General features: G+C 38.7%; 1 protein-coding gene across 4 annotated transcripts in view; it reads left to right on the top strand.

Annotated features, from left to right (window-relative positions):
* Mlip (muscular LMNA interacting protein) overlaps positions 1-23,349 on the top strand; it is a 256,970-nt gene extending 233,621 nt beyond the window's left edge. For all 4 annotated transcript variants that reach the window (XM_005347604.2, XM_013346338.1, XM_026778907.1 and 1 more), the window contains 2 exons: positions 12,312-12,386; positions 23,049-23,349. In XM_005347604.2, coding sequence (XP_005347661.2) covers positions 12,312-12,386; positions 23,049-23,051 — 78 coding nt within the window. In that variant the 3' untranslated portion in view covers positions 23,052-23,349. The remainder of the gene's footprint in view (positions 1-12,311; positions 12,387-23,048) is intronic.
* Positions 23,350-25,137: the final 1,788 nt, after the last annotated feature.

Here is a 25,137-nt window from a genome sequence, read left to right on the forward strand (position 1 = left end):
TCTCTCTCTCTCTCTCTCTCTCTCTCTCTCTCTCTCTCTCTCATTAGAATAATGGTTGTTTTGCAATAACTAGAAAAAAAGGTATCTAAAATACTAAAACAAAACAAACAAACAAACCAGAGTAGGACATAACACCAAACAATGAACAACAACACAGAAAAAAAAAGAGGCAAAGATAAAGCTCAAAAAACATATATAGATGCAGGGGACACACAATTCACACACAGAGAGACATCCCATAATTATGCAAGAACAGAAACCATACTATATATAAAACGAACTTGTAAATAAAGTTCTGTTCAAGAATTATGAGAGAATGGACTTTCAAAAATGTCACTGAGTTTGTTTTGTGTTGGTCATTTGCTGCTGGGCATGAGGCTTGGCCTTGAGAGTGGTTTGTGTACTCCGTGAGACTCTATAGGAGAAAACTAATTTCTCATTTGTGAGCAGTTATCAATTGGAGATAGCTTCTGGCTTGTGGATGGGGGCTGTGTCCACTTCCCTTTCAGTGATGGGACCCCGTCTCTCCATGACTTGTACAGGCTCTGCATGCTGCCGCAGTCTCTCTGTGTTAATATGTGTATTGTCCTGCATATTTAGAAGGTCTTGTTTCCTTGATGTTATCCATTCCCTCTGCCTTTTACATTCTTTTTGTGTCTTTTTCCACAAAGTTTCCTAAACCCTGAGGGGCGGGTTTTGATGGAAACGTCCTATTTAGGGCTGAGTGTTTTAAAGTCAGTCAGTCTCCTCTCTCTCTCTCTCTCTCTCTCTCTCTCTCTCTCTCTCTCTCTCTCTCTCCATATTGTCCACTTGTGGGTCTCTGCATTTGTTTCCACCTACTGCAGGAAGAAGCTTCTCTGATGATGGCTGACCAAGATACTGGTATAGCGGAATGTCATTAGGAGTCATTTTATTGCTATGCTTCTTTAGCAGAATGTTTTTTGGTTTTCCCCTAGGTCCCTGGCTTCTCTAGTCTCAAGTGTTTGGCCATCTAAGCAATGTCATAGATGGGTTCCATCTCATGTAGTAGACCTTTAATCCTATCAAATATTGGTTGGTTAATCTCACAAGTTTTGTGCTACTATTGCAGTAACACATCTTTTTTTCTACACACACACACACACACACACACACACACACACACACACACACACTTCACTTATTCATTTTATATCCCAGCTGCAGCCTTCCCTGCATTCTCCCCTCCCACCTTCTCTTTCCTATTCTTCCCCACCTCAATCTTCTCCTCTTCCATCTCCATCCAGGAAAGGGAAGACCTCCTATGTGTACCAATAAAACATGGCATATCAAGTTGCAGTAAGACTAAGCATCTTAATACAATCCCATGTATTAAGGTTGAGCAAAGTAACCCAGTATGTTAAGTAGGGTCCAAAAAGTCAGTAAAAGAGTTGGAGACAACCACTGTTCCCACTGTTAGGAGTCACATAAGAAGACCAATGATTCAAATGTAATATATATGCAGAGTGCCTAGGCCAGTCTCTTATAGGCAGGTTGCCCTTGTAGATCAAAGGTTTTATATCTGGATTGGGGTTTACCTTTCTTCTTTGGTAGCAAACAAAAACATATAAAAAATATCATCTCCCAGGATCAAGTAGACTTTATTCTGGAGATGAAGAGATAGTTCAATAAACATAAATCAATAAGCCTACTTAGTCATGGTGGATGATCTTTTTGATGTTTTCTTGGATTTGATTTGTAAACATATTTTTTGAAAAATTTTGCATCGATATTCACCAAAAGCATTGTTCTATAATTCTCTTTCTTTTTTGTTGGGTCTTTGTAGTTTGAGTATTAGAGTAACTATGGCCTCATAAAATGAGTTGGGAAAGGTGTGTTCTGTTTTTATTTTGTGAAATAATTTGTTGAGTATTATCATTAACTCTGTATAAGTCTGGTAGAATTCTGCTCTAACACTGTCTGGCCATGAACTTTTTTTTGTTTTAGTTAAGAGACTTCATTACTGCTTTTATCTTACTAAGGTTTATAGATATGTTTAAATTGCTTATCTGATCGCTATTTAACTCTGCTAAGTGGTATGTATTGAGAAAATTTTTTATTTCTTTTAGATTTTCCAACTTGGTGCAGTACAGGTTTTTAAAGTACATCTGTATGATTCTCTGATTTCCTTGGTGTCTGCTATGATCCTCCTTCTCATTTCTAATTATGTTAATTTTGATATTTTTTCTGCCTTTTAGTTATTTTGGATAAGTTTTCTTCAATCATACTGATTTTTCTTAAAGAACTCTTTGTTTCAATGATTATTTGTATTTTTTGTTTGTTCATTCTTATTTTATTGATTTCAGCCTTGAGTGTGATTATTTTTTGCCATCTAATATTTTGGGGTGGGATTTCTTCTTTTGTTTTAGAACTTTCAGCTGCGTTGTTTAGTTACTAGTATAAGATCTCTCCAATTTTTTTTGTAGGCATTTAGTGCTGTGAACTTTCTTCTTAGCACTGCCTTCATTGTATCCCATAAGCTTAAATATGTTGTGTATTCATTTTTATTCAATTCTAGAGAATTCTTTCTTTTAGAAAATTTCTTTTTGAAAGAATTTAGAAATTTCTTTCTTAATTTCTGTCTTGACCCATTTCTTTTTTCATTCAGTAGTAAGTTGTTCTGTTTCCGTGAGTTTGTAAGCTTTCTGTTGCTTCTGTTGTTGAAATCCAATTTTAATCTCAATGGTCAGTAGGGAGGCAGGATGTTATTTCAGTTCTCTTGTATCTACTGAGACTTGTTTTGTGTCCAAGTATGTGGTCAACTTTGGAGAAAGTTCCATGAGTTTCTGAGAAGAAGGTATATTCTTCTGAGTTTGGATGAAATGTTTTATAAAAATATCCTATAGGTCTATTTGGTCTGCAATATCAACTAACTCCAGCTTTTTCTTGTTTAGTGTTCGGATGACCTGGATGACCTATCTATTAGCAAGAGGGTGGTATTGTGTGAGGGTCAGTGTTATTTTAGTTGTAGAAGTGTTTCTTTTATGAGTTTGGGTGCCCTCAAGTTTGGTACATAGATGTTCAAAATTGCAACATCTTTTTGGTGGATTTTTCCTTTGAGTATATAGTATCCCTCCCTGTCTCTTCTGATTAGTTTTAAATTGACATTTATTTTGTCATATTTTTGATAAAATTTTCTTTTATATTAAAAAATGCTATTTGGAAATAGATACTCAGTTGGAGGCAGGCAGGAGAGCATTTTTAGTGAGGTAAAGTCGACTTGAGAAAGATGAGGCTTTAAAACTCTCATAGATAACACACCATCCCTCCCTAGAATCCATTGCCTGTATTTGTTCTGTGTGGGTGTGGAGCCATAGGCATATGGGAGCAGTTGTACCTCACTCAGAGGAGGAAATGATGGGAGGTGGAGCTTGCACTTTACAGCATTCACCCAGACATAATTATTACGGCCACTAAGATCAGGTTCTTGATTGGAGCCTAGGATAGGGTGCAGTGTTTTATTAGGATATTGAATAAATGTTCTTCATAAATGCATACTATGAGCAAGAAAAAAAAATCCTAAATGGAGGGGGCAGAGAGAAAGAACAAATGTACTTTCATGAAAAGGCCAGCTTTGGCCTAACTCATAAACCGACAGATCTAGGACATAAAAAGAAACTTGATAGGAGCCCCCTTCAGGCAAGCCATTTGGTGGCATCAGTTTAGGTGAGCAGTTTCTCAATTCAGTGAGACCTGGATGGAGGCATTTCACCTCAGCCAGTCAACTGTCTTTGCATTATATGTATATATACTGTATATATACATCTCTTGCCCTTACTTCCTATATTTCTTTTAATATCCTTCTGCATTTCCTTTTTAAAGAATAATACAAAGAAGTTATAAAGGAGCTTCCTTTTGGCAAATATTCTGTGTTTTTGTACACTTTCTGTCTTATGGTCCATATCTGAATGAAAATTGAACAGATGTTAAAATTCTGTGTGATCCCATAGACAAATGTAGTATTATAAACATTTCTGGTTTTGATACAGTACCTTATATACCCCAGGATGGCCTCAAACTTATTATGTGGCCAAGGATTTCTGACTTAATTTTTGCCTTTCCTTCTTTAGCATAGAGTTATTAGCATGGATCATTGGGCTTGCTACAGCAAACACTTTACCAGCCGAGCTAGTGTCCCCAGCCCATAATATTTCTATTCTAACTTTATGGATCTTACTCTTTGAGACTGATTAAATCTAATGCTAACATGAAATTTTCCTGTATGATGTTTGTAAGCAGTAAACACCCTACTTAACTTACGGTTTGAGTTTGAATAAAAGCTCACATGGTTGTTTGTGATTTGAGAGAAAGCATAGAAATAGAAGAAGACAGATTTTTCAAGTGGGAAATCTTATATCTTTCAAATTTGATTAAAGGTCAAAGTGCAGTTGTCCGGTGGCAAAATACACTTAAGGAAAGGTCTGTAGTGACAAGGGATTCCTGACAGTTCAAAGGTGTATTATCTTTAGTAAGGTGTTGGCTAGAGTTTACATAAGTTTGAAGCAATGCATGGAGGTATATGAATGAAGGAGTGGGTGTCTAACGCCAAGCCAGGGCTGGTTATTTGTATTCACATTATCCTTAGCTTACCTTTCTATTACCCAATCATATACACTGTTTCTCTCCAGCACTGCCCCATTCATCCTCAATGCTGCTGCTAGAGAGGAGGCCTTAGCAGACAGCCAGGTAAAACCTGATATGGGTCAATGAAGAGTGATGGGAGATGGCCTGAATCTATCATTTCATATGATTCTTCCTAAATAAGACTATTGCAAATACCCATGACACCTCACTGTACAGGTGTTGACAAGGTGCCAGGCTCTGGGACTGATTTCCTGCAGTTTTCAGGGAATTTGCTGTCAGTTGAGAAAATCTACATTGAGAGTGAGGAGAGAATCCAGGACTGGAAAGTATTTCTGTAATGGAGACTTTTAATATAGGTCCATTAACTTTATATTATAGGTCATCCTGGAATAAAACAGTAATATTTGTATGATACAGAAGATAAGGAATAGAGAGAAGTCAGCTTAACAATATTTACTTTGTGAAGAAATAGATACTCGGTTTATGATTGTGGTAGAGCACTGGGGTATAAAAAAGATTGAAAATAATATTTTATGTGTAATATTAAGTGACTAATTGTGCCTTTAAAGGAAAGACAAGAAGAGCGGCAAATATACTTCCTAGTCAATTCCAATACAATTTCTGGAATCCATTTTTAACCCTAGGATGATGTTGGCATATAGATTTTCTTTTGCTCCATTTTTATTATTGCCTGGAAATTCCACTCTAAGATAAAGAGAATAGTGCAGGTCATCCCCTGAGGAAGTGGTTTTCTGCCTGAGAAGGAAACAACTCCAGGTAAAACATGAGTAAACCAAAGGAAATGGAATTTATTTTTACACAGACTGAGCATAGTGTGGACAGAAGCATTCCATTATGATATAAGCTGTCCCTTAGAGAACAGAGTATTGTCTTTGGAGGAAGACAATGACCTGAGTTTTACCTCATAGCATGGAGCAGAAGGGCAAAGAATAAAACAACTCTGTGTGGAGTGTTTTCATATCTACTGCAGAGACCAGAACAGAAAACTTACTTGTTTTCTTACTGTATTTCAAGAATTGAGATTGGAAAATGATAAAACTAATTATCAGAACTCATCAGTGAGAACTCTGTGGGCACATAAAACAATGAAAATTTATTAAAATGATATGTGTCAACATGTCATCAACTGAACAGATAACACCCATGGAGTACCCAGCGGAATTCTATAAAATTTGATAGTGTTTATAAAAGACCCAAACAAGGAGACAGTGGGAGAACTAAAAACAGATACGAAGACCTCAGGTCATGTTCTCAGAGGAATTCCTTGTCTCTATCTTATGACTGGAACTTTTAGCTCAGCTGTGGCCCAGAACTGGAAACTTCAAAAATGAGAGCTGGAGACTGTGTCCTTTATCAACTTATAGGATATTGCTGAAGAATCATGGGAACAATAACTTGGCCAGATGAAAAAGAGACTTGAGAACATCTGCTTAGGGTCTAGTTTTTTTTATTGGCATATATTAATTTTACAAAGTAATAGCCTTCACAATAACTTTTCTATATATGCACATGATACACTTTAATTATCACCCCCTACTGCCTTCTCTTAAACCAGTTCTCTCTCTCTATTCCTACTATAGTTCCATTAGGGTCAGTATTTTATTTTGGTTGACAAATTATTTATAGTAGCTATTATTATTTTGGTAGTGATGGATAACAAACTCAAGGTCTCACAAATATTAAATGAGCTACCTGCAGCCTGGGATAGACTTTAAGGATGAGGAAACCGAGGCACAAAGAGAGGTCATATAGGGTATCAGTGGATAGACACCTTTTTAAACCTTTGGGTACCACCACAAGTTCATTTCTTTCAAATGCAAGAAATAGTTAAGCTACTTATGTTTCCTATCTTGACTTTTATGATTCTGCTAAATCAAATGAATGTTTAGGACATGTAGCTGGCTCTCTTTTCGAAGCAGTGGCATTTTCCTGAAGTACACAGAAGCCAGTCTTTCACCGTAGACATATGATGAACTGATTTTCATAAAGACAAACTCAGAGCACTGGTATGTTGTCGTATCACCCCCCAGGCCTGGAATCATGACTCATAATTGTTTGGATGCTAGGATATGGCAGGGCCTATCGTCTAGCAGCCTGGAGTCTGTTGGGGAAATGACACAAACTCCAATTTTACAGAGCTCGCTCGTTTAGCAAATTGAAGAGCTTACTCATCGACTATGAAGTGGGCTTGATGCTTGCAAATATCCGAGCAGCCATTCTCCTGTCATTTTCTCAATCATGCGTGTTATGCATCCCACTGAATTTCCTCCCTGGTTTCCAATCATCCTAATTACGATTTCTTCTTAGTGAGTGGATCCCTGTGCACATTTCCTGTTCCTGGCTTCTAGCAGGTGACTTGGCTCATTGAGGAGTTTTCCCTCATATCCTTCTAGAGTGGCTCAGGTCTATTAGTAATAAACTCTGACAATACTCAGAAAATTATTTCCTAATACATTATCCAATTTTCTATTACCATTGTAGTAATAATTAATATTTAATCATATAATATAATGAACATAAACAAAAACATATTAGTATATTAATTACATCATATTATAATGTATTATTGTATTATTAATTTTATAATTATAGATTAACTAGGTAATTGTTACATAATTAATCATTAATATACTAGCATAGGAATTTAATAAAAATAATATAATAATATCATAGAATAATTATATTACTTATGTAGAATAATAAAATTCACATTTATTTCTCCCACTAGACTGTAATCCCCAGGGTCAGGATAATGTTCACTGCTGTGATCACAACATCTACCCATCTGGTTGGCATGTTAGTAGGTATAAAATCTGAAAGATCCATGGCAAATAGTTTTATTATACGACTGTCTTGTAAGTTAATTGATTGGGACATTTGAGTGCAGTCAAATGGAGGTGTGACTGCGCAGTGCATGGAGCATACTTTTCATAGGAGGTTGCTGTTCATGGACTTGTCACTTGAAAGGCAGGAGCAGCGGCTGTCAGAAATGTGGTCTTCATTCTCTTGCCTCTTCCTGTGCATATATGAGAAATTTATAGAATGTTCTATGCACCATGAATGTTTGAAATCATAGACTAAAGCCCCAGATTCTTTGATTGGCCAGGCAAATCTCTAAAGACAGAGACACAATCAAATTTATGAGTTTGAGTATGATGGCAGATAGCCCCTGACCTCTGACCCTCTCATTGTAGGATTGTCCTACCTGTGTTGCCATGGGAGTCTTTAGTGATTTCTAACAGGGGCAGGCTGCTTTGCAGACCGAGAAAATACAAACCTCGTGGCTAGACCTTTTAACAGTTCTAGAGAAACCAGCAATAAGGAGCTTTAGGGAGCATCTGTGGAGTTCACCAGTGACAAATGACGTCTCCTTACAGCACAGAAATAATTAAGAGTCCAGTGGAACTCACCTGCCGTTCTCTCTGCCGTGCTCCTTATGTGAGGCCGCATGTGAGACATTTGAGAACACAGTGAACTAATCCCAGGAATTCACAAGTTTGGAACTTTTTGGTTTTAGAAACAAGAAATTTTTCTCTCTACAATGTGATTTATTTTTTTAAATTTATTTTTACATATCAATTTGTTCTCTGTGCTGGGTGAGCTGTCTGTCAGGCACAAGCAGCTTACAGATGAATGGCACGTAATTCAGGACTCTCGGGGACTTGCGGTCTCATTTCAACAGCCGTGTACTAAGGAAACAGACTCTGTGGTTCTTGCTGCAATAGAGTTTCACAGCTACTTTCTAGAGATATTATTATGAAGGTCACACTCTGCCTTGAGCTACTAAGTGTCGAGAAAGAGAAGGTGCAGGTTTCTCTAGATGCATGGTATGGAGAGGGTTTGTAAGAGATTGGGGATGCACTTGGAAAAGCAATCTTAAAAAGGAAATTATGAACACACTGTCTTCCCTTGATGAATTCAAGGTGTTAAAACTTCCTGCAAAAAAATCCTCTTTAGGGTCTCTGGCAGTCAAAAGACTCTTCCACCTCCAGACAGGAGCTATTCCACAAACATCACGGGGCTGAAATCCACATCGTCTGGACAGACTTACTACAGTTTGCAAAAAATCTTCCTCTGAATTGTTGCATTCTCATTTCTCCACATGGCCTAAGAAGAATTCATCACTTTGTTTTTTCCGTGTAAGGTCATTTGGCCTCGGGAGAAGCAGCAGCACGCTTGCGAAAGCCCAAAGGAGGTCAACACTTTATAAGATTTTTGATAGTTTGCTGGCAGTTGATCAAGTGTAGTGAAAGCAAATGAATATGCTATTTAAATACGGCAGCAGTGAGTGTGCAAAGGTCAAATTCAGCTGCTATCCTGAACCCAAGACTGAAGTTTCCACCTCAGATGGAAATACGTGAGTCTCATCTCACCTGCACGTTCTGCTTCAAACCCTGTCCTATGCTCAATAATGCTGAGGTGGGAACAGTAATTTATCAGCTATATTTTTGTTTTTGAGGCAAGATAGTAAATTATTTTTTTTAGAACATTACAACTACATGTGAAGCTTGGGTTGCCCTCTGTTTTTCCATGTACATTTTTTCCCTGTGTAGCAATGATGTATTTCTTTTTAACTTGTTCCTGTTCTGACTCCTGCAAGAGTTTTCTGCTGTGTTTTATAACTCTCATCACTCGACATCTCTGTTCTTCATGCTTTCCCAGATCTCTACACTCAGCAGAGGTTTTATCATTTACCATTTTCCTTTCTGATATTACCCAGATAACCTGCCCTAGTCAGCACATATGTTTGCTGCTTCTGTGAATCCTAGAAAGTAGGAGAGAAAAACACATTGCCTCAACCGTAATCCTTTGACTTTTCCTAGATAACATGTTCATCTGAAATTCCTTCTTCCTTTCCTCCACCCCCCTTTCTCCCTGCTGCCCCACTTCTAATGGATTTCTAAATATCTTCAGGCAGCTTTGATGCTTGCATCAACAGTGACAGTGGGTTCTGTTGAAGCTGGACTTTCCTACCGTGCGCCCCTTGCTTGCTCACAGTACCCAAAGGGCTTCTTATGACCCTCACATTTCTTCCAATTGCCCTGTTTCTAGACTCTGTCCCTCAGACTCCAGCCATTGTTCTCCATTTCTACTCTGGCTCTTCTATACATTACTCTGGTCTTGGTGCTTTCACTTACCTGTGAAACAGGGTTAGACACGCGCTACCGAAATGAAGAGATTGCTGTTGGGCTTGTGCTTCTAATCCTAGTACTCCAGAGGCAGAAATGACAGAATCAGAGTTGGATGAACGCACGGCCTACGACATGAAGAGATTTCCTAAATCCAAAACAGAACAGAACAAAACAAAACATCAAAATACTTTGGTGTAGGAGTTCCTTCTGTTTGTGTGTTGCTTTCATTGGATAATGAATAAAGAAACTGCCTTGGCCTGGTTGATAGGACAGAACTTAGGTAGGTGGAGTAGACAGAACTGAATGCTGGGAAGAAGGGCAGAGTGGCAGATGCCACGGATCTCCTGCCTGAGATGGATGCTGGTTAGAATCTTGCTAGTAAGCCACAGTCATGTAGCGATACACAGATTAAAAGAAATGGGTTAAATTAAGATGTAAAAATTAGCCAATAAGAAGTTAGAATTAATGGGCCAGGTAGTATTTAAATGAATATAGTTTCTGTGTGATTATTTCGGGTGTAAGCTAACTGGGTGGCCAGGACGACAAGCAGCCTGCTCCTCCTGTTACAATACTTAATGAACAAACACATAAAAGTGACTTAGTACAAGTATAAAATGATTCGATATGACTAACTCGTGAACTTTATAAGATGCCAGCAGACTTCAGCTGTCTTGAAGAAAGTGGAAGAACAAATCTACTGTGCTGAAAGTTCATTCTCAGGCCAAATGAAGTAATTTAGGGCTTAATAATTATTTATGATCAGTTAGTTACTGTTCCCTTTTGTTCATTAGGGAATCACTACGCAGGTTTTGAAAATTGAAGTGATAATGTATTTGATCTAAGTTAATGAGGGCCTCTGCTGCAAAGAAGGGAAGGAATATAAATGTAGGTACCACCTACTGCCTCGGTTGCTTCCTTTGCCTTTTTCATCTCAACAAAATGCATTTTAGGGAATTCTGAAATCTAAAGTTTTCAGGTTGATTCTTCTTGTAAGTATTAGTAAATTAGAAGAATAATAAAGTGTGCGATTTCGAAACTGTGGAAAGCCGTATAAACGCTGCATCACCTCGCTTAGGCATACTCGAGAGTCTACTGTGTCCAGGACCTATTACTCAGGCTGGAAGTTTGAGCAGTACACGGGGACTGACCCTGAGCCAAGCTAGTGTCCGGGAGACCATGTGACTATGTGGCAGCAGACGTTTTCCGCTGCTTCCCAGACTGTGACTTAGAGCTGGGGCTGACTCCATTCTCTTCAAGATGTTGCACCGTGGAAAACTCCTGATGCCGGGATGCACAGAGGATCTGTAGCTGGGATGGAGTGAAGACCTGGAATTCTGTGGAGATAGAATTTTCAATAAAAGCAGGCTCAGTTTCTTAAAGCTGCTGGAACTGAGAGGGGCCTGAGAAAGTGCCAGGGTGGCAGAGGGCGGCGGAGGCGGGGAACATACCTCCTGAGCCTGTTCAGAAGCTTGGGCCAAAGCTCCCCGGGACTGCCTCACTCACGGGCCTCTCTGAACTTTCTTTGAAGAACTGGGAGGGAGTTGCTGTCCCACCGTTAGTTCCAAGCAGGACTGTGTTGAAAGTGAAGGTGTGCAGGCGTTTTTGTCACCCTGATGTGCCTCTAACAGAAAGGAATGTGCCTGACAAATGATTTCAGAACCTTAAATTTGGAGCAATAAAGGCGACACAAAAGAGGATGAACGAAGCTGCAAGAGGTAGTTTATGCCTCTAATTCCACACTTGGGAGGCTGAGGGAGATGGGTTGCTATGAGATCAAAGCTAGCCTGAGTTGCAGAGTGAGTTCTAGGCTAGCCTGGACGATGAAGTGAGACTGTCTTAAACAAAAGAGGAGTGGTGGAAAGTTGGACTTCAGTACAAGTTCTCTGTGTCACAGTCTGGCCTTTAGTGGCATGTTGAGGACTTTCCATCCACCTTAGTGGGTTTAAGGGTCTGCACAGTGCTCAGAAAATCTATGCAATAAAAATAAACACTCCCACACATGGGAAGAAGTCCCTTCTTGTTAAATGTTACTCTGTGGCATTGCATTATAATAATGTTAATCTGGTGGAATTACATGATTTATGAAGTTTCTGTGTTTTGATATTATTGAAGTTCCCAACATTGTTTAATATTTTACTATCCAAGGAAATATATACTGTCTTGAGACATATGTATATTTACTGTGAGTCTAACATGAGCTGTTGTTTTTGCTTTTGAATGACATTTATCAGGGACTAGCATATGAGGTCTGAAACATCAATTTCACTTAGCTTCTTTTCTAGGAAAAATAAGTAACCAATGACAGTGTTTGCTGTATTGCTGAGGCTTATTAGAGTTGATGTGTGACAGAAAAATAAGTAAGATGTGGTCTTATGCAGAGTACACATCATCTGCCCAAATACTTCCTGTACATTTGAACTGACAGTTAAGTCTCAGTGCTTACAGTTGGCAAAATCTACTACTGTTTGCAGTGAACTATTAGATGTCATTATCTAAGTATCTGTTGGAATGAAATCTAAACATCTGTTTCTCCTCACTTTGGCTCCTGATCACAAGCTGGGCATCTTTTCTGTGAAGCCGGATCATCCCATGGTGGCAATTCCTGAGCATGACATTCTTGATTCTAAAGAGGTAATGTAAGATAGGTGCAGAGATCTATGTCTCTAGAAGTAATTCTGGCAATATTAACAAAGTCATAGCATTTTAGTTTTGCGATGATATATTATTGAAACATTTATAAACTTTTACTTTTCTCCCTCCAAACCATCCCTCATACTCCTCCTTGCTATTTTTAAATTCATATGAGGATGTATGTATTCTCAAACATAACTTTCACAATCTATATAATGTTGCTTGTATGTATGTTTTTAGGGTGACCACTTAGTATCAGATAACCACTTGTGTGCTCTTCCCTGGGAAGACTATTTTTCTGACTTTTAGGCTTCCTTAGTTGTGGGCAGTTCTTGTTTGTTTATTTATTTTAAAAAAATTATTTATTTTATTTTATGTGCATTAGAGTGAAGGTATCAGATTCTCCGAAACTTAGTTACAGACAGGTTTGAGTTGCCATGTGGGGGGCTGGGAATTGAACCCATGTCCTCTGGAAGGGCAGTCAGTGCTCTTAACCATGGAGCAATCACTCCAAACCCTGTCCATAGTTCTTTGTGTAGGGCTAGGGCTGCATTTGCACTCCCCTTCCCTCTTTTCTGTGTCTATTGATGTCATTACCGCTCAGCTCATGCTTAGGCAGTCATGGTGGTGAGACTTTATGGATGTAGCTTCTGACATTACTAGGAGACACAGTCTCACAGTAAACTGTTCCACAGTCTTTCTGCTCCTTCATTTTCCAGTAGAGCAGTGTATGCACGTGTTAGAGGCAACATAAGTCTCTATAAGTATATACTCAAGGAACAAAAAAAAAAAAACATCCTTAGTGGATTACTTTAAAGACAGCCAGAAATGTACCTAAAGCCACTAATATGGACCACTCATAATATACCTTTACATGTTCCCTGAGCCTTAGGTGTGCTCATGTTTGTACATGTGTCTGTTAGAACTGGCTCCACACCATTTTCAAGGTATATTTTTCACAATTCAGGATATACTATACATTTTCCGTAAAGTAACATTTCTATTTCTACGGTTTAGGGAGAAACCTAAAATCTGGATTATTGTTCTATGTTTAAAAGACAGTTTATGTAATTTGATGAGGGTTCATATGTTTTTTATATTTATCTACTTATTTACTTTGAGATAGGGTCTCATGTAGCTCATGATGGTCTTGAAGTTTTTAATCTATCCAAAGATGACCTTAAATTCTTAATCCTCTAATCTCTGCTGGGATTAGAGGTGTACGTCATTATTCCTGATGACATTTATTTATTTATTGTTAGCATTTTCATTATTAATAAATATCAACATCATCATTATTATATTTTGCATAATAGAAATAATTAAACCCAGAGCCATATACATAATAAGCAGTTGCTTTTACAGCCCCCCTGCCCTTTTGGACAGATTTTGAAGCTATTATTGTGCAAAATCTTTTAGGCTTCCTGAAGGGACAATAGTGTAAAATGTAAAGGTATATTATGAGTGGTCCATATTAGTGGCTTTAGGTATATTTCTGGCTGTCTTTAAAGTAATCCACTAAGGATGGTATTTTTGGTTCCTTGAATATATACTTATACAGACTTATGTTGCCTGTAACACGTGCATACACTGCTGTACTAGAAAATGATACAACTGGTCTACCATGGGTGTGGTACCTGTCTCCATGTGCTCTTGCTGGAACTGACATGATTATACACAACAATTTATGGAAAGCATAGTGTATATTGTAACGAAAAACCACATGCTTCTTTTGTCACAGAATATTCTTTTTTTATATTTATACTTTTCTTTTATTTATTTATTAAAGATTTCCGTCTCTTCCCCGCCACCGCCTCCCATTTCCCTCCCCCTCCCCCAATCAAGTCCCCCTCCCTCCTCAGCCCGAAGAGCAATCAGGGTTCCCTGCCCTGTGGGAAGTCCAAGGAACCCCCACCTCCATCCAGGTCTAGCAAGTTGAGCATCCAAACTGCCTAGGCTCCCACAAAGCCAGTATGTGCAGTAGGATCAGAAACCCATTGCCATTGTTCTTGAGTTCTCAGTAGTCCTCATTGTCCGCTATATTCAGAGAGTCCGGTTTTATCCCAGACTTTCTCAGACCCAGGCCAGCTGGCCTTGGTGAGTTCCCAATAGAACAAGACAACTTTGAGATACCATCTTACACCTGTCAGAATGGCTAAAATAAAAAAACACCAATGATGGCCTTTGCTGGAGAGGTTGTGTAGAAAGGGGTACACTCATCCATTGCTGGTGGGAATGCAAACTTGTGCAACCACTTTGGAAAGCAGTGTGGCAGTTTCTCAGGAAATTTGGGATCAACCTACCCCTGGACCCAGCAATACCACTCTTGGGAATATACCCAAGAGAGGCCTTATCATACAACAAAAGTATATGCTCTACGATGTTCATAGCAGCATTGTTTGTAATAGCCAGAATATTCTTAGTGCTTTTATTATTCTTGTTTTACAGCAAGCAAATGAGGGCTGAGGAAAGTCAGTCTATTGGAATAGCTGGGAAGTGTAGGCACAATTCAGTATTAAATCTCTACTGATTGCCTAGCAATTTAGTTTAAGTACTCTCTCACCCTCTGTCCAGCATTTAAATGAAGAACATTAATTTAGACAAAGGACTTTACAATTTTTCTATCTGTCTCTAAATCTCCTCCTGTGCTATCTAGTTCCTGCTTTTCTTATATACATTGTGGAATATTTGCTAATTTCATTCATAAGAGTTGAAAAATCTGTATTTTGCTTGTTGTTTTGCATGGACTTGTGCTCTTATAATCCACTGGATGGTGACATTGCTATTGAGCAATAAACTTCCTTTATATAGTCAGGATAGTAACCTTGTCACGTGTGTCACTGCTTTTAGTATAATGATGACAAGTTATACAGAAATAGAAATTTGGACCAGAGCGTATGCACCCAAATAGGAGGATGGTTGAAGAATTTTTGTTGTTTACTGATGAATACATTCTAAAAATGAAATATTTTTGCCTGTGTTTCAAACCATATGTTTGATTCAAATTCACTTATGCCATGTCTATTCACTCTCAGTGTTGCTATAAAATAAGGTTAAATTATATGTTTATATGAAAAACTAAAGCATCTAGTTCAGATAGTAGTAATGAACTGAGAACTTATCAAATTTAGTTTTAAAACACTGCTTTAAATTGCCCAATAGCATAGGGTTGATAGAATGTTTTTTTAATTGCATTGTGTGTATGCTTATGAAACCTTATTTTTTCCATTTTTTGAAACAGATTTTGTTCATACGGTATATTTTGTTTACAGTTTCCCTTATTTCTCCCCATTCCTTCCCACTGCCCCTCCCATCTGGATCTACATTCTTTGTCTCATTAGAAAATCAACTAGCATAAGGAAAAATAAGATAAATAAAAAGTAGTTGGAATATGACAAAACAACCAAACAAGAAACAACTCAACAAGAATCACAAGAAATATATATATAGCTGCATAGACACAAATGATCACACACACACACACACACACACACACACACATACACACACACACACACACATGAATCCCATAAAACCACAAAGCTGGTAGCCACAATAAGGACATGTATGGTAGAAGAAAGAAAGAAAAAGAAAGAAAGAAAGAAAGAAAATAAAAGAAAGAAAGAAAGAAAGAAAGAAAGAAAGAAAGAAAGAAGGAAGGAAAGAGCAATCATCCCTGACTTAACATTATGAGACAAAGAACCTCCAAAGATGCTGTTGAGTTCATTACTGCTGGGCATGGGGTCTATTCTTAAAGAGTTGTTTCTTTCCCCATTGAGATTCCATTGGAGAAAAAGAATTTTTTATTTGCAAGTGGCTGTCAATTGGAGATAGCTTCTTGGTGTGTGTGTGTGTGTGTGTGTGTGTGTGTGTGTGTGTGTGTGTGTGTGTGTCTACTTCTCCTTTTAACTTTAGGACTCCGGCTCATGCAGACTCAGGCGGGCCATGTGCATGCTGCCACAGTCCCTGTAAGTTCATATGTGTGCCAGGCCTGTTTAATTCTTTGGGTCACATTTTTCTGGTCAACATTTCAATAGTGCAGTGTTGTAATGTGAGCTTTAACTTGTGTGTGATACAATGATTCTGAGAGAGCTGCATGATGAAGTTCATGATTTAATGTGAGATGAAACACTATTTTTCTCTTGACAGGCTACACAAAGTTTGGGAGTTACTTGGCCTGGATGTAATTTACAGTGCAATGAGAGAACTTAGGGCATTTGATGCAATGTTTTACTTGTGTTTCATCACACACACATACAGAGGCATATATACTCATACACACAAATGCTCACATATACACATAGAATTACACACTAACACAAAGTACACATACATGCTTATATATGGATACACAAATATGCACATACATATACATACATGCACATACCCACTCAAATATACATACATACACTCATGTACACACATATACAGATAAATACTCACATAAACTCATACATACTCAAGTACACACATAGTCTTACACATGCACATGAATACTCACTCATACACATATACTTACATATTATACATACACACATATACACATGCACAGAAACACGCAAACATGGCATTGTATGAATCCTCAGATAATCAGATTAGCTTTCTATATAATCAACTGTGTGTCATCTGTCTGAACAATTTTGAAAGAAAATCAATTTTGTTGATTTCTATTGTCCACAGTGATATAATAATCTCCAAATAGGAGCAGAGTTAGCACTTTTCAAGAAGTATGTACTCCCTGCCTGAGAGTAACAATGTCTGAGTGGAGTTACAGAGAAGAACTTTGTATTCTACTAGAAATAACCATTTCTGCTTATATGTAGCACTTCTTGTGAATTCAGCATCAGATATACATACACACATAAATATATATGTGTATCCTTTGATCCACATTCCTCTCTGTAACTCATTTCTCTCTTTCCGGGATTAATTGTGAAAACCACAGTGCAGAGCAGCATGTTAGCAACCTCTTGTCTTCTGCTGAAAGCTACCTAGGATTATTTCTTTTCAGCTTGAGAGTCAGAAGACCTCCAGAACAGGATCAGATTTCCTTCTCAATGACACAGCAGCTAATTATTCACCAGTTCTCAGAATTCCTCTGCCAGTTGCATAATGATTTGTGTGTGAGGTGATAGGGATAGAATTTAAGGCCTTGAGTATACTGGGAAGCACCCTGCTACTGAGCTATACCTCTCAAAGTCCTGTTTCCTTGTTCCTCCTCTTGCAGATTTTTTTTTTTTCGATTTTTCGAGACAGGGTTTCTCTGTAGCTTTTGGTTCCTGTCCTGGAACTAGCTCTTGTAGACCAGGCTGGCCTCGAACTCACAGAGACACGCCTGCCTCCGCCTCCCGAGTGCTGGGATTAAAGGCGTGCGCCACCACCGCCCGGCCTCTTGCAGATTTTGATAGATATTAAGGATAGCCAGGATTCTGTTTCTGATAGCAGGGAACATTGATTGATGTTTTTGCTGAGTGGCAAAGGCAAATGAACTTTGTGTGCTAATCTCACAGAGACTTTCAGAAGCTTTATGGATACCCAGGGTTCTTCTCATACAGGCAAGCGCATCCCCTTTTGCTCTCGATGAACAAAGAAGGGCAAAGTTACCGCTTTCACATATGGTTCGATTCAGGGTAAATTAAAGTCCTTAAGAGGATGGGCCCAATTTTTTCTTTCCCTCAGATAATTTTCCCAAACTCATATTTCTTAAAATCAAGCTTGGATAAACCTTGGATTGCTAAGATGGAATTTCAAGGGTGGACTTGAAATCTAGCTTATCTGATGAATTAAATAAGCATACCTTTCATCTGCTCAGATAGCACTAGCGGAAAGACCTACAAATTGTCAGGGCTTCCTATAGAAGATTTACCCAAGGTCTTTGAAAAGACAACAAATGATATCTGTTTCTTTGAATTGCCTAGTTGAGAGATTCTCTAAGATTTCAGTTCAATGATTCTCCAACAAAATCTACAAACAAATGGAAATTTAAAACACAAGTTTCGGCCTCCCTGTTGAACATAAGGGAATATTTTCTCGCCCCTCCTTTTTCTCAAGGCATGCATTGTAGAAAATGTGTCATCAGTACTGTTCTTATTCTTTGAACTGTCTAGAAATCCCTTTGAGGGAACGAGATGGGAGTTTTGTGAGACCACAGGAGGTCTTTTCTGAGGCTTTAACCAACTTTTTTTCAAAGTTCAAGCATCCAAGGAACTTGACATCTCTCTTTCCTGGCTCCCAGAGCAGAAAAACACCTTATGCTTAGCAGGTGCTACCTTCAGCGGAGGTCTGGCTCTATGTTGTAACACTGCTTCCTAAAGATGTTTAATTCTTTCTGATTAAAAATAAAACACAGATGCATTCCCAATTTATCAGATAAATCTAGGACAAACTTTGGCTTACAAACATTACATCGATGCTTTTTACTTAAAGGAAAAGTGACTTATCTGGAGAGCATACACATAATGAACTATGTCTGTCTGTCCAATAAGAAATTCCCAGGGATCGCATTCTCTTAATGGATTAGCCATGGTGCACATCACGTTCTGCTGAGCCAGTGCTGTTCAATACTAAATATGAGGTCACAGTGTCTGTTTGTTTTAGAAAAGGATGGGAGGGCTTACAGAAAGAGAGATGGGGAGAGGGCAGGGAAGAGTTGGAGAGGGGAGAAGGTGAGGAGGAAATGATGCAAACAACAGACTCCTGGGTGGAATTCTCAAGAAGAAATCTTAACAAATGGTTGATTTTACCTATACAACAATAACAACAACAAATAAGGCAGTAAGGTCAAGCTTAATTGTTTGGATCTCAGATCTAGAGAGCAGTAATTTTGAACCCACCCAGATTCACTATTGAGTTCTTGGTGTCCATAATATAATACTGGGGTTCTCTGTCATGCTATATATTGAGAGGACCTTAATTACTGAAGGCTATAATGCCATGTCTCTATATAAAGTGAATAGTTATAAACATGTGTAAAGGACTAATCTCATGGGAGAAGATTCTTTCCAGTGTGTGTGTGTGAGTGTGTGCATGTACATGCACATTTCTTGGAAGTGATTTTGATTTCTGGATATTCAAAGTCTAATTTTATATCTTCAATAACAATTATACAGATTGTTTTTCCTTTATTTTGCAGGAAGATGTATGCATATTTAACCTATTTACATAGCAGTTTCTTTTGAAAACATCCTTTCTGTGACACTGGTTGTAAGTTTCACAGGCTACATTCATTTATTGACAAAGTCACCTGTAGAGAGAAGTAATGGCTTAAGTTTCTCTTCAGAATTATGATGTTTCAGTGCATTAGGTTCTTTCACACACACACACACACACACACACACACACACACACACACACACACACATATATTGGATTTTCGAGACAGGGTTTTTCTATAGCTTTTTGGTTCATGTCCTGGAACTAGCTCTTGTAGACCAGGCTGGCCTCGAACTCACAGAGATCTGCCTGCCTCTGCCTCCCGAGTGCTGGGATTAAAGGTGTGCACCACCACTGCCCGGCCTTCTTATATATTTTTAAGACCCAAATAAGTGTATTGCTCAGTTGGCAATAAAACATTGGTTCTGAGCTGCCAGAGTATCAGCTTAAAGGATGTTCTATTGCTTTATTTAATTGTCTGCACCTTTCTTAAGTGTTTATTCTTTCCTCTTTTGTGTTTAGTTTTTTAGCTATATGGAGATTGCAAAGGCATATAGAAATGTCAGAATGCATCTAAAATGGTGGCTCTACCTGTCATAGTATCATCTGTCATTTCTAACCGGATACCAAATTATAGTGCCTAACGTGACCTTGCTCTCCCAGCAGTATCCAAGGGTGATGACGAGCCTGGTGCTGAGCTGCTTGCACTGCTTCAACATCTTTAATCATGCACAGAACAGCAGTATATTATATTTAGACAGGAACTGATAGGACACAAGGTGTATGATATTTTATTTAAAGTGAACACATGTATACACCTTTCTGATCATAGAACATAAGCCATACTCAATATTTCCTTTGGTATGACTAAGACAGACTAACTTGTGGCCATAACCAACAATGAAAATAGGCAGAAACACTGACTAAACTTAGGTTGAATGGACTGAAAAGATGGCTCAGCAATTAAGAGCACTACCTGCTCTCTAAAGATCCTGAGTTCAGTTCCCAACAACTACATGGTGGCTCACAACCATCCATAATGAGATTTGGTGTCTACTTGAGGAAGAAATCTGGTTAGTAGTTCTTGTAGTAATAATAGGAGCGGCGGGGCTGCGTCCCCAGCACCCCGCTGCCCACAAGGCTAGCTTTACCCGAAATAATTACACGGACACTGTATTCTTTTAATCACTGCTTGTCCCATTTCTATCTAGCCTCTTCTAGGCTAACTCTCGCACCTGGACTAGCCCATTTCTTATAATCTGTGTAGCATAGCTGGGTGCGCTTACCGGGAAGATTCTAGCCTACGTCCATCCTGGGTCGGAGCTTCATCGCGTGTGCCTCAGAGAGCAGAGCTCTCGCCTCTGCCAGCAAGAGTGGAGCATCGTGTCTCTCTGAGGCGTCTGCCCCTGAGAAGAGAGCTGTCTAGTCTCTGTCTGAGGTGTCTTACCTCACTTCCTCTTCCGCCCAGCATTCTGCTCTGTTTACTCCTCCCACCTTATGTTTTAACCTATCAGGGCAAGCAGCTTCTTTATTTAATTAACCAATGACCTTCCTCCATCAAGTTCTCATCAACTTAGACCATGAAACCCAACATGTACAAATTCAACAGAACTGCCATATATGGGCTGCCCATGCATATTCTTTTTAAAAAAAAAAACAGAAACGCTGACTAAACTAAGGTTGAATATGGACAAAAAAGTGATCTTATAAGTGCTGTTTAATCTTCTCGGACTTTATTTTCATTCTCTGTAAAATAGCATCAAGATATTATGTTATACAGTAGATCAGAATATATATGTATATATATATATATATATGGTTTAGCTTGTAAATGTCCTAACATTTCATAAATGTGAGCTGTATGATGAGATAAAAACTATTTGTAATATTAACTACTACATGCTGTCACCTTGATGAAAATTTGATTAAGGTATTTTTATTTGTTAGCAATATCAAAGATCTATAATTTAGTCATTTTCTTCTGTAGTAATAGGAGCGGTGGGGCTGCGTCCCCAGCACCCCGGCTGCCTGGCTAGCTTATGCCCCGAAATAACAACACACAAATTGTATTCATTTAAACACTGCTTGGCCCTTTAGCTCTAGCCCTTACTGGCTAATTCTGATATCCCAATCAAGCCATCTCTAATAAACTGTGTAATACTGGTCTTACCGGGAATATTCTAGCCTATGTCCATCCTGGGTCGGAGCTTCATTGCATGAGCCTCAGAGAGCAGAGCTATCCCCGTGTCCGCCCAGGAGCCAGGAGCATGGCGTCTCTCTGAGGAGAGCTGTCGAGTCTCTGTCTGAGGTGTCTTACCTCACTTCCTCTTCCTCCCAGCATTCTGTTCTGTTTACTCCACCCACCTATGTTCTAAGCTATGAGCCTAAGCAGTTTGTTTATTACTTAACCAATGAAATCAACAGATTGCTATATGACACTCCCACATCATTCTTCCTTTACTGGACTCTCAGATGGTGAATGCTCTGCTTCTTAGCTCAGGGCTAGTCGTTGTCTGTTACAACCCTGTGTCTCAGTGCTCTTCTTCCTTTCTCCTTCCACCCTGCTGAACACCTTTTACCCTAAAGGTGCAGAGAGCATACACTTTTCATAATCCTACTAGATTTTATTTCTGTCTAACTTACTCCTTGAGCAGATTATGTTTCTTCATGGAGCCAGCTCTAAGTCACAGGTCTTTGGGGCCACAACTCCTGACCATGATGAAAACCAGGACAAAACCAAACCAAAAGAGTTGCTTATGAAAGAGCAACTGGCCTCTTTTATTCGCCACTGGCCATGTTGGATTGTCTCATCCTCAACCATGAGTTAGTACCTGGAAATAGAAAGTTCTAGTCATTTCCTCCTTTGTCATTGTATCACAGTGTTCTATCAAACTATGTTTTAGAAATTAATTTTCTCTCCATCTCATCTTTGATGCTTTCTTTTGTCCACTTGGACTCACTGCTGCAAATGCCCATCTTTATTAGTCAAGTTTATCTTATCTGTTCCAGACAGTCTCGCTGTATTAACTGGGAACAAACAGAAGTGAACAAATAGAGACATTTTTGCAATTCCTCCTCTACTTCAGAGCAGTATTATAAAGCCAAGAAAAGAAACATAGAAAGAAGGGCAAGAGGTTCTTTGCTCTCTCTGCTTCATCTCATGGTGCATTTTACAAAAGCTGGGCTTTAGTTGAATCCCTTTCCACTTTTCCTTCTTGTTTTAGATATTACATTTTAGCGAATAATGCATTCAATGCCATAAAAACAGTAAGGCAGCAGTTCGAGATCCTGAAGATATGTGGGATATACAATTACACTCCTTAAACAGCACGTGCCCTCAAACCGAGCTCGACTGTTATGGGATCAGAGCTGATCTGCCAAGCCCTCTGAATAGCACCTGATTCAGAATTCTAATTTCACTTCCGTTATTATATCTCCACATTAATGTATAATTTTCAATGCATTTCACTAGAAGTCCTCATCTTCATCAATCTATTGTTTATTTTGCAGTAACGAATTTGGACCGGAAGTGAAAGGCAGTCTGCTGTAGAGCTTCGGAATGCCGGTGCTAACCGGTGCTAGCTTCTACTCATGCTGTTTCCAGAATGATGCTCTGTTGCTGAGCTCAGTTCAGCAGAAGCACCCGAAAGGTCTACTGCAACCACATAGCATCATCACACTCGCGAAACCCAGAGCAGGATGGTAGATGAGTAGCTTCTTGCTTCGCCGTTCAAACCTATAATGCCTTCTATAAAGTTGACAGCAATACTAACGCTCCCTTGTGTTTAGCAGCAAAATAAAGCGAAATTATGGATACAAGAATGACTGTGACTGTTTATTCCCCCCAGTGGTAGTTTTGTTTAATGTATACATTATTAACTGAAACAAGTTTCATTATTGAGAGTGTATCTGTGTCTCAAAGGATGCTGATAGTTTAGGGTCCATCAGTGAAGCTGTAAACAAGAGAAAGGTGGTAATTACCATAATGCATTCTACTTTCTAAACTGTTAGGGTTCTGACATGCTGTATGGACTGTGTCCAAGGGGCAGCCTAAGGTAATGGCCAATAATTGGCTGGGATGCCTTCAACAGCCACGTCCCTGCTTAATGCTACATGAGTCCTGTGAAAGCCATCTCACAGGGAATGCTCCCTCAGAGCAAACCCACACTATGGTGGCAATCCCAAGAGCTCAGCCGTATCACAACTGCTGCCAGACCCATTGAGACATTCCATTTGTTTCCCAGTTGCCACCACAGCCATTGTTCTTAGTTTCTTCTATTGATTTCCTTCTCCTACTCCTTCAGGGAAGACCAAGACAACACCTACCAAGAGTCCTCAGCAATTCTCAGCAGCAAACTTCAGGTAGCAAAGGAACATTTGCAAAGTCTTTTCTGACTTGTTTTTGTATGTAGCTCATACTTCCTGAGAGCAGATCTCCACTGTTGCTTCTCCCTACCACATCAGCACAGCCACCCCTCTCAACGGAGAATGCTATGAAGGAGCAACAGGAATCAGAATGCTCCATTATCAGTCATCAGTTGGTACCTGGAAATATAGCTTCTTTTGTTTTCTTTTACTAGTATTGGAAGTGCATATCTCCTTGGTGTAGATCTCTGCTCATCCATCTTTCCCCAAAAGCTACATCATCTCCATGAACCACTTAATAGGTCTTACCGTTCACGGTCTTGTAACCAGTTACCACAAGTTGTTAGGATGAATTTGACTTAATATCACAGTGGATGATTTTGTGAAGCAAATAACATCATTACTTATGTTTTGTGTTTGCAAAAGTAAGCATATCCAAATAGTTTAATCAAGCTAGTCAATGGTAGGGGTAGAAAGTCAGATAATTTGATTCTAACATTAATGCTTTTTTAATATTTTATTCATTCATTTATTAATTTACATATTCATTCTATTTTTGAGTTGGTATATTCCTCAGATCACACAAAATTGTTTTTATTGGAACAAATTCCTTTTTATATTTAATTACTAATTGGTAACTCTTATTTACAGTATTTTCAATTTTCCCTTCAACGCAAATATCCTTGTGTGTTTAATGTTCATGTATGTTTGAAGATGTAATTGGTTTGGGGCACTTAATATTTAGTGTTTAATAAGTGTAAATTATATGGTTTTATTTTTTCTCATATAGGTACATCCATTTTTATTCCTACTAGATATTCAATACCTGTAAGGCAACTTTTAATTTGCAAAGGTTGTTTGAATTTGGTACCCTGTTCATCTTGAATTTTCAAAGGCTTGTGTTAGTCATTTTATGTTGCTGTGACAAAAATAACTGACATTAGCAGTTTAAGAGGAGGAGTGAAATTTATTTTAGCTTGTGTTTTCTGACATTTCAGGTCATAGCTCTATTGATTCTATGTCCATGGTGAGGTAAAATATCATGGTGACTGGAGTGTGCAGAACAGAATGAGTCTGTTCACTTCATGGGGGATAGGAAGAAGAAAGAGAGGAACAGATAAGTTGTCATAAAAGCATGATGCCCAGTGTGCTAGGACTCGCCTACTAAAATGTTCAGAACCCCTCAAAATAAAGCCATCAGCTGAAAATCAAGCATTCAATACATATCCAGTAC

Source organism: Microtus ochrogaster, chromosome 5, assembly GCF_000317375.1.
Source record: "Microtus ochrogaster isolate Prairie Vole_2 chromosome 5, MicOch1.0, whole genome shotgun sequence".
Classification (NCBI taxonomy): domain Eukaryota; kingdom Metazoa; phylum Chordata; class Mammalia; order Rodentia; family Cricetidae; genus Microtus; species Microtus ochrogaster.